The 11,051-nt window shown below is 33.6% G+C and overlaps 2 protein-coding genes across 2 annotated transcripts; both read right to left on the reverse strand.

The window, feature by feature from the left end:
- Nucleotides 1-877: 877 nt before the first annotated feature.
- LOC126666053 (aspartate aminotransferase, cytoplasmic) lies at nucleotides 878-5,197 on the reverse strand. Its single transcript, XM_050359010.2, has 12 exons — nucleotides 4,830-5,197; nucleotides 4,675-4,746; nucleotides 4,531-4,592; nucleotides 4,376-4,459; nucleotides 3,928-4,027; nucleotides 3,705-3,825; nucleotides 3,303-3,466; nucleotides 3,074-3,211; nucleotides 2,854-2,975; nucleotides 2,598-2,692; nucleotides 2,144-2,264; nucleotides 878-1,214 (listed from the first exon to the last, which is right to left on the reverse strand). The coding sequence occupies exons 1-12, from the start codon at nucleotides 4,998-5,000 to the stop codon at nucleotides 1,130-1,132; spliced, it is 1,335 nt and encodes a 444-aa protein (XP_050214967.1). The 5' UTR covers nucleotides 5,001-5,197; the 3' UTR covers nucleotides 878-1,129.
- A 1,462-nt stretch (nucleotides 5,198-6,659) lies between these two features.
- Nucleotides 6,660-10,868, reverse strand: LOC126662968 (uncharacterized). The gene is made up of 8 exons (XM_050356388.2): nucleotides 10,378-10,868; nucleotides 9,902-10,060; nucleotides 9,267-9,598; nucleotides 8,358-8,697; nucleotides 7,609-7,757; nucleotides 7,435-7,528; nucleotides 7,104-7,175; nucleotides 6,660-7,005 (listed from the first exon to the last, which is right to left on the reverse strand). The coding sequence occupies exons 1-8, from the start codon at nucleotides 10,762-10,764 to the stop codon at nucleotides 6,961-6,963; spliced, it is 1,578 nt and encodes a 525-aa protein (XP_050212345.1). The 5' UTR covers nucleotides 10,765-10,868; the 3' UTR covers nucleotides 6,660-6,960.
- Nucleotides 10,869-11,051: the final 183 nt, after the last annotated feature.

Genomic DNA, 11,051 nt, shown 5'->3' on the forward strand with positions numbered 1-11,051 from the left:
TACGATCTAGCAATTTGCTGTCTAACGCTTAAACCATTTGAGCTATAGCTCATTTGTGAGAAATTTTTAGGTAGACTTAAGTCTACCACGTCATCGTAGACTAACCTATTAAATTATATCAGGTCACTAAAATAATGACACTATCGTAATTTTGGTTGTTACTTTTTACACTTTTTAATGGTGATATTACGATAATGTCACTATTTTAATGACATGTTATAATATGATAGGTTTAGTCTACGGATGACGTGCTAAACAGAGTCTACCTATGAATTTTTCCTCATTTATATATCAGTATTGCTCCCTCTGTCTCAAATTGATAGACAGTTTAGAACAAACACAAATATTAAAAAATTTAATAAATCTATACAAAGTGAGTAATTTTATAAAAAATATCACACTTGCCCTTATTTAATGCAGTGTTGACTTTGTTGCTTAGTGAGGGTAATATTCCATTTAAGTAATAAATTACCGCCTATAATTTAAAAAAAAAAAACTTAAAATAATGCCTTTCAATTTGGGATGGAGGGAATTTATTAAAATATAAAAAGTGATAAAACATGCTAGAAATACAATATATTTTAAAACTTAATCACTTGACATTTTGATTTTATTAATTATAGATTAATTTAATAATTACATTTAATTTATAAAAAAAACTAAAGCTTTTTTACCTTTTAAATTATAACCAAAGACAATATTTTTGACTGAAATATATTTATTAAAATCAGATTATAATTGTCAAAATTTTAAAAATTAATTGTAAATAAAATAAAATTAAAAAAGTTGACAACTTTTGAATAAATATGATTCCTATTTGAGTGTTAAATTAGACTTGACTAAATTTAAAGGAAGACCGTCTTTGGAAAGAATTGAATATTTTTGAATTGCTAATCACTTTATTGATAATGATATACCAGGTTGAACATTAGAAGAGGGCTTATGGAGATAAACTAAAACAGAGAGCATGTATTATAAAAATGTTACAGATTCTACCTCTAATTTTGAAAGAAAACTTATTTGAAAGAAGCTTTTCTGCAACTATTATTAGGCTCTTATTAACATCAAAAACAGAAGGGGCTGAGCTGTGACCAAATTTGTGGCAGAATTACTGAAACTGACGACTGTTTTAAGCAGTTCGGGTAACAGCTGCATGTATTGCATCTGCAAGATGAGGGACTGTCTTTGAACTCAGACCAGCCATGCTAATCCTCCTGCACCCATATCACACACACACACTTAGAAATTTCACGAAATCATGACCTCGGTCGTCAATAATCCAAAAGGCATTCTTATGCAGTAAAATAAGAGGTATGCCATTCGGTTTGATCTGGACCGAATAGAACCGAAATTTTTCTTTTTTTAAAACCAAACTGAAGTCTTGGAAATTAAAACTTTTCAAATCGAACTAAATCGAACTAGTTATTTTGGTGGATTTTTTTATTCGATTTTTTTGGTTCGGCTTGCACGAAAACTTATCTAACTTATTATGTACAAAATCGAACCAGACCAAATTTATCTGTTCCGTTTGATTATTCCGTTTGATTCAATTTTGCACACCCCTATGTAAAGCAACCAAAATATGTTCTATAGGACCAACAAAGCAACAAGTGATGAGGGAAGTGGCAGGTAAAAGTTAGTTTTCTTCATTCTAAGGCTTACACTTGCTCTCTTGGAGAATAGTTACTATAGGGAGTGTAAAAACTCAGCCAAACTGAAATATCAAACCGAATTGAAAATAATGATTTTAAGTTTGATTCGGTTTGGTTTGACATTATAAAATATTCAAATTTTCAATTTGTTTTGGTTTTGGTTTTGGCTTTGGCTTTGGAAGCAGAAAAAAAATCAGTTCACTTTAATACAACTCAAATTGAAAAAACCAAACCAAACTAGCCAAACCGACCATTTCGGTTCTGTTTAAAATATTTTGAATCTTTACAAATTTGATTCACTTATAAAAGAGCAAAATTTCAGTTCAATTGAATGCACACCCCTGAAGCACATAGATATTATAGTATCAACGTATCACTACAGCATATTCTGTGCCAAATATAAAAATATGGAACAATATCAAAAATGAATATATTTTGTCCCAGTAAAGCAATGCAACAATCATACAAATGCGAGGAACGGAGCTTATTACCCGTCAGATGTCATATAGATGTGGTATTCTTTGGTCATGAAGGCAACCTGATTAGAGTTCAGGCCAGTGAAAGTGAACATTCCAATCTGTTTAATAATATGACTCCAGTCACCAGGTGTTCCTGCAAATACATGTACACATAAATATTTGATCAAACATAAAAATACTTGCACAAAGATATTTTATTTTTCTCTTATAAACTAACTAACATGGCCAATTGTTCATAAATCTGTTAAAAATACATTTGCATATGCTGATAAAAAATATGCAGCCAAAATCATGTCTCTGAATTCAGTCAGTCATTAGTTCATGCAACTAAATAAGAGTCAAGGAGAAAACTCATAAATAACGAAACAGACAATTGAAGACAACATTTAGTAGAAGAGGCTAATAAATTTGAAAGGCTAGAGAAAACAAAGCATATTGAAGGATTGCTAAACTGAAGAATAGGAACCTCTAGCACGTAATGCATCAAAGAGTTGCTGACGCATGCTAATTATACGGTCTGCCATTGCCTTCAGCTCAATGGTCCACTCATTGTACAAATTCCTGTAGTCAGACCATAAAAAATAGAAAAGTGTTACAATGCAGACTACGAGGATGCTATCATTGGTTCACTAATTCATATATTTTCAGTGAAGCGGAAAAAAAAAAGAAATAAAACCTATCTAGACTGCACAGAGCAGACCAGCACGGTTTGTTGTGGTTACCTATCTTTTAGGATAAAAGCAACTATAGATGCACCATGAATAGGCGGGTTTGAATACATGGGCCTGATAACAAGTTTCAGTTGGCTCTCAACTCGGCTTGCAACATCAGCAGTCTTACAAACCTGTAAGGAAACCAATTGCATAGAAAAAAAGATTGAAGATTAGGTTCTGTTATGTTTACAAATGCAAACAAAATTATTCGTAGAATTCTTAGTCATACAATGCTCAAGGCACCAACACGTTCCCCATAAAGCCCCATGTTCTTTGCATAGCTTTGAGCTGCAAGTAGCTCGCCTCCATCAGAAACAAACATGCGGACAGGCTGTGCGTCGGAATCCAAACTTCCACTTGCAAAACCCTAGGACAACAAACAATTCAAACCGTTATGAAGTCGATCCTCATAAGTTAATCATCAATAGGGCTGTTCTCTTGCATCTAAAGCAGGTTACCTGGTAGGCACTGTCAAAAAAAGGCATCAATCCTTTTGACCTCATCACCAGCCTTATCTGCTCCCACTGTTGAAGAGTTGGATCAACACCAGTGGGATTATGCGCACATGCATGAAGAAGGACTATAGCTCCAGATGGGGCAGAACCAAGATCTTCTAACAGGCCTGTTAATAACATTAAAATCGCCGTTACACATTAAAGCAATCATAAATTATCATACAAGAAGTTAGTCGGAACAGCAGAGAGATATGACATATTATTCTTAATTTTTGTTTTCTTTCAAAATGTCGGTATATAAAATTTATATTTACTTTTGATGCATATGAAATGCCAAGTTTACACATAAAAGCAAAATGGAGGACTAGAAAGTAATGCTAGCCTATTCAGTGGAAGGTTCCAAACCTCGGAAGTTCAGCCCGCGTGTTACTGGATCATAATATCTGTAAGTTTTAACAGATAACCCAGCCATAGTGAAGACTTTAGGGTGGTTTCCCCATGTTGGCTGGGGAATGTATATGGTGCGCTGCATAGCAAGGCAAACATTTAGATTCAGATGAATTCACATTTTTTTGTCATCACTTATGGTAGCAATGTAAAAGGATGGTGAAATGATAGAGAATTTTACTTGGTGATAATGTTTGGCCAAAAATTCACCTCCGACCCTCAAAGAGCCAGTGCCAGACAAGCACTGAACTGTTGTAACTCTGTTCTCTTGGATAGCAGGGCTAAAATCGAGCACGAAAAAACAACCAATGAGGCAAACATCATACAAGGTACTTGCATAACAAAACTTAAAATTAACAAGGAGAGGTTATTGGTTGGTAATTTTGAACTAATTTCACCACATACGATTATAACCTTTTCATGCATAGTGGTGTAACTAAATTAATATCACCAATCAATAAAAACCGCATCAATTCTAAGTAAACCAAGTTAATTCAATCAGCAATCAATATGGCCTTTATTGCCAAGTTTAACTCAATTACTCGGCATATAACACCACAAACGAAAAATTTCTTCTAATAATTTTTCGAGCACAGTACATATAACAAAAGCAGTTAACAGTTCTTCACCTGTCAGCTCCAAAAATGAGCTTGGCACTCAATTTGTTGAAATCAGCAAGTCCAACAATAGAAAGATACTCCTTTACGCGTGACCTGCAAATTAGTAGTAACACAGAGTTAGCAATAATCTAAAAAAATGAAAGCAGAATTGCACTCAAACTCACCTATCATTAACAAGCTGATGCTCAGCTTTTCTGACTACATTGAGAACCAGAGGTTTTCCTTCCTATCAAACAACAAAATCACACGGATTAGAAAAAATAGAAGTAATTAAAAAATGAAAGATCCAAATATACAAATGAATTTACCTCAGTTCGATAAGCACCAACTCCCAAATTAAGCTTGACAGGACTCGGGTCTTTGTTAAAAGCAACAGTTACCTATTTTCATCAAACATGAATAATATAAGATTAAACAACCATTAATTTAATCAAAGAAGAGTGTTATGGATTGATTAGCGTACACCAAGAATAGGATCTTCAGGAGCGCGAACAACGTGAGAGAAAACTGAGTTTTCCTGAAAACCGGAAGTTGGAGAAGCAGAAATGAGGTCGGTCGGAGCATCCATTTCCAGACCGGAACGAAGGTGTCTCGCCAGAACGATAATTCTCCGATCAGAAGAAGGGGAGGCCATTTCGGTTATATTTGGCTGCGTCTATGATTCTTAACGATTCGTGAAGAGCCTGCCTGGGTTAAGTAATTTTGATTTTGTTGGGGTAAATTGGGTTTGCTTCTAACGTGGGTTGCTTGCCGAAGAAGAAGATGGTGGCAGTTATATAAGCTGACACTTGACAAATATTATTTCTTTGGACCCACTTTTTTGGCTTCTGCGATCATATAGATTGGATTCTTATTACTTCTAGATCCATTATCTGTTTCTTTAAATTCTGATTTGTTCATATAAATGTATTAAAACATATTTTTAATAAAAAAAGATTAATATACTCCTCCAACCCTCTCTAAAAAAAAGACATGTGCCTTATTGAAGAAATAATATTCGATTATAGAGATATTAGCAAAATAAATTCTAGCGTTTCATATCGTTCTAAATGTTAAAAAAATTATAACTTTTCCACTTTTTGCATTTTGCAGTGCAGACTGTTTTTCGACAATTTTATACATATGTGACAGCCATAGGAATTATATGTATTTGGCATATTAAATCACAACGGTATGAAAATGTTACAAGTAAAATTCTAATTTTTGCGTTTTTGCATTATTTAGTTTAAAAAAGGGGACAAAAATTTCTGGAAAATGAACCATTCAATTTTACAATTTGAAGCATCAAACAATTTTTCGTTAAAAAAATTGCTAATATGTACGCGAGAACAATATATATTTCGTTAGCCACATCAGCACTCTTTTATCGGAAAAAAAATTCGGTATTTAAAGTACAAATAATGGTAATTCATAATTTAAATTATCAAAACTGAAACTCATGTGAAATTTACAAAACATAATAAATCTGTAATTTTTAAATAACTAAATCTAAATTATACTTTAACTAGTTAATGAAAAAATGTTACAGTGTAACTGATTCAATAATAATTATATTTTATTTTATTTTTAATTTAAGAAAGTTAAATTGATATTTCAATTTTTAAGAACAATAAAATTAGCCTAACTGTAGAATCATAGTCAAATCAGTTGAAGCGGCTGATTTGGTTCCTAATACACTAATTTTACAATTAAAAAAATATACTCACTCCGTCCTAAATTGTCAGTACAGATGTTAAAAAATTTAAATTCTCTAGATAAAATGTGTTAATACATGAAAAAATATTATAATTGTCCTCATTTATTATAATAATAGTAATTTTTATCTTCTAATAATTTTTGTTATATTTTTAAGATATTTTCTATAATTAATAAGGATATATTTAACTATTATTTAGTAAAATAAATATGTAATGCCTATAATATGAGATAAATAAAATTTGAAACCTAGTATTAATTTTAGAAATGGAGGGAGTATATATTATAAAATTCAATGATCACACTGTACACAAAATCGAGGTAAGCATTGCCACTCCCAATACAACAATATCCATATGTAATATTCATAAAGATAATAATATTAATTCCTTTATCAGACTAAAAGATGACGGCCATTTCACAGGATAAGGCCTTTAAGTTTTGTTATTTCCAAGTGTTTAGCCCTCCCCTAAAACTGCCATTTAATGGGAGTTCTGATTAGTCTAGAGAAGGAAGTTTCTAACCTCTGACGGTAAAACCTAACGTTCTAGTCGTCAATTCAAAACATGAAAATCCTAATTGTAAGAATAACACAAAATGAGAAACTAGCTATTCAAAGCCAAATAAAACTATAATTCTAACAAGTATACAGACAAATCCACATCTGCATATATTTTTTTCCCATATCGTTACAAAGCACATTATCCTTCCAGTGTGTCCGTCAACTGGATAGATACCATTCCAAATACATTAATCTCCTTTCTAAGCAAGATATTACATTTCAAAAAGCTAACTCGAGAAAAATAAATTAAAAAGAAAAAGAATATGCAAGAAAATGCCAGTAAATAAACAAAATCTCTGTCAAAGTAACAGGGCTCCGATTCTACTAAATTATTTGCTCACTCCAGCTTTACCCGATTCATGTCATGTATCACACCTTCAAGCTGTAACATGACGAGGAGAAACAGATAGGTCATTCATCACGTTTTAAGATGTGAGACAAATAAGAGAAAATGAAAACTAAAGGGAGAAAAATCTATACCTTGACAATTTGCCGCAAAAAGTAATCTCCGTACCGCTTCACTGGTTTTGATTCAACCACCTGAATCATGTCCTGCACCCAAAACCAAAAGTTCCAAAAGCCACTTCAAGCCACAGTAAGAGAAGAGGGAAGCAGAGTTTCATACGTTACTAAAAGTTGATTGGTTAGAAATACGTATGAAAAGCATAGGCGCTACCTTGCAAGCCAATAGTAGGTTAACCAAAGACAACCATTTTCTCGTTTAATAGTTATGCGTACTAATGTTTCCATAACACATAAAAAAGCTATATATAAGATAATAACTAGAAGGAAACAAATAAAAATAGCATACATCATCAATGTAGAAATCCACATCAGCATTAGAGATAATCTTTCCCTCAGAATCAACAGAATGAGTCTTGTGCTTGTATGTCATCAAGATGCTCCTGAAAGACAGGAGCATATTAAAGCTTGCTGCATAAACATAATATTGAAAGACATCAATCTATAAAAGAAAATCCCGTACCTCAAATTGGGTTCATCTACCTCCATGTAATTGGCAAGCTTTGCAAGGGATATGGTTGAATACACATTCAGGAAGGTTCGCACACCTGACAACAGCTGTTGCTGCTTTACTTCATACAGAAATAGCTTCAACTGCAGTCTGTAGGCATCCTGTGAAAAATAACCAGCACTGATAAACTTAGATGCATGTGTAAGCAGAGATGAGAGGGGAAGAAAACTGGCAGATATAAATTTTAAAATAGCAAAGTAAAAAAGAAATGACTAAATATTGGTCCCTCAACAGCACAAAAGCTCACTCTGACATTTTAGTTCGTGCAATATTGAACTTGTACAACGGAAGCTGGAAAGATATAAGCTTGAACGTTAACAATGATATTGCTTTACGTGCAAAGAAAAACATAGAATTAAGAAAAAACTGATAACTATGTATTCAAAGGGAAGATAATAGCATCATTAGTGCGCTTATCCATTATATGTTTAAATGACGTCTAGATTCTTTACAAAATATTTCTGGCATGCACATACACCTTTTTTTCTAGATTGAATTTAAATACAGCAATATACTGTGATAAGATAGATTCAAAATACATAGATCACACTTAACATCATAGACCAATTGAACCTCAGTAATTGCTTCCTTGTAATATGGAATTAAAGGAAATAGTCAAACTAAATAGGGAGGGTATAAAACAAGATTATGCAATTTAATTCAAATTTTAGGTCTGCGCAAATAACATGGACAGTGCATACCTGGTTGTAGTTTACAAGAGGCTCTTCAAAACTTGGAGCTGAAGGTGTAATGAATTTGGGGCAGGCGTATGAGAATAGCTCATCATAAATGGCAAATGCTTCATCATCATATCTTTGCATGCGACCCATCTTTTCACCATACTTCTCCCTCAATTGAGAATTTACAGTCTCCTCAACAAGCTTCACTTGGGGGCAAAGGGAAAGGCAAATTGCCAGCAAAGCATACATCTGCTCATTCTTCTTTAGAATCTGCTCATATTGAGGAGATTTCTGATGATATTGCTTGGTCTTGTATATGTACAACAGAATTTTATTGAACTCGCGAATAGCATCCACATACCTTAAGAAAATTAAGAGGATTTGATAAGCTCATTAAACAAGACATGATGATTGTCTGTAAATAATGCCCTCAGATTGTGTAGAGAGATGTTGCCACATGAGCAACCAAAACAATAAATTAAACAAAAAGAAACAAGATAAGGACAAAAAAACAAATATATAAAAAGGTACATCTACTCATCCTTAGCATAGGAAGAATGTAGGAAGTGGACGGGGAAGGAGTCAAAGTTTGGTGTGGAAGTAATACGGGTTCCTTCATCAATAGTTTCTCTGTTGGCCATAGGCTCAAATATGCACATATCAGAACAAACTTATAAATAATACTTATACCTTCTGGTAAGATCTCTCCATAGAGCCCATAAAAGAAATTACTTTGATTGACCCTACTAAACATATTACATCATACATTCAGGCAGAGAATTCAAAAAACATTAAATTATATGCATCGTGAAAACAATCACATACAAAATTAAGGCTTGGACCTGTAAAGAAGGCCCAACAATAATTAACAAAGGAAAGAGTAGGATGATTGAAATGTAATTTAAGAGAAGAAATAAAGTGCCTACATACCTACGCAACATAAGATTGGCAAAACCATAATGATAAATGGTGGTTATGTGGCTTCCGATAACACTGGTGTAGACACCTTGTTGACTAATGTCTATTGGAAGCAAGCACTTCAGGCCAGTGTGATAGTCGCCTAATAGACAATGAACTCGCAACAAACCTACCATACTGAAATATCCTAGCACCTTCAATACATTACTTCCACCATTATAATCATAGCCATCAGTAGCAGTAAATTGTTCAAGGCCTTCCTTCTCCCTCTCCAAAATCTCAATAATATTTGACTTCTCAACAAGTGCTTGCAAGAAGTTGAGCACTCCATAAACATTCCAAGCCTGCCATAAACCACTCATGTAATTATATTACATAACATAGACAGACAGGAGCATACTAAAAGGTATATATATGAAGCTATGAGTTGAATGAACCATCAGCCTAAGATCCACATTTTCATTTTCAGAAAACCAATTGACTGATTCTTGCAAAAATCGTATCACTTCTGGCATACCTTAATTTCATTTTAAATGCATTTTTTGTAAGTTATGACTTACAAGCATTGAATTCTTCAACTGTGCCTTTCCAAGCACAGGAATTGTATAAATATAACTGAATTCTAGCAGCAACAACGAGCGATATACCTGATCATTTTGCTTCAATAGGGCAATCTCTTGCTCATTCTTGTTCTTCATCTTAGCTCTGTACTGACAAAAGCTCTGAAACTGATAAACAAACTCATCCACCATATCCCATAGCCACTGATTCGGCAGTTGCATATTCACTACTCCATGCAACACAACCTATTCCCAAAAACAATAACACTAATAAGCAATTAAATAAACGCAACAATTGCCCAAACTAATACGTCTTGTTCAGAACAAATATATTGCACGAATTCAAATAAACTAAATTCATACAATATTCTATCATTTTAGCACAATTTAATTCCTCTTAACGTTGAAGTTGAGATAATTGAATTCCAACTACAACTTAACAATAATATTGAACAGAATTTAGTCATTTCACACTTTTTTGGTAATGAGCTTTCTAACACTAAGGACAATACTAAATTAAATAAAAACTATAGCTAATAAAAAGCAAAATATTAATAATAAACCTGAAAAAGGCTACAATAATTATCCCAGCTATCAATTCTCTGCTTAAGAGTAGGCGACAAACGAGCGTACAGATGCCGGAACCACATCTCGCGATATAGGAGACAGAAGACGTGATCATTATCAACGTAGTGAGCAACGGCGTCAACAGACGGCCAAGGGGCTTCTTTAAAGAGCCTATCAGATAACGTTTGAAATGACGTTTCGTACATCTGGTGGATCTCGTACACATTTTTCTCTCTTATGTGACGGTAGAGATGAACCACGAATGTTTTCACTGAATCCGGTACGAAATTCGGGTCGTAACCACCGGCACTCTGGTCGTCGTAATTGGAACCTGCCGCCATGGCCGTCGTCGTGGTGTCATCGCGGTCGTAGCCGGCTGCCATTGTTCGATTTGAGATCAAGCTGGTATATGCGTGCTTGGGGAAGGAAGGTGAAGAGGGTAGAGTGTGAGGTGAGAGATTAGGGTTTAGTGAGAGCTGTACCCGGCTTCTGTTAAACTTTTGGGCTTCTTATTTGGATAAGAGTAGGCCCATAAAGTGTTGGTGTGCATAACATTTTGAAGAATTTACATCCTATAAACATACGCTTTTTTGATACAATTTTTCTGAAAATTAATTAATAAAAATAAGCTTTTTTAAAATATACTAAAAATTATATAAAAAAAAAAGAT

The sequence above is a fragment of the Mercurialis annua genome, linkage group LG1-X (genome assembly GCF_937616625.2).
Source record: "Mercurialis annua linkage group LG1-X, ddMerAnnu1.2, whole genome shotgun sequence".
Lineage (NCBI taxonomy): Eukaryota > Viridiplantae > Streptophyta > Magnoliopsida > Malpighiales > Euphorbiaceae > Mercurialis > Mercurialis annua.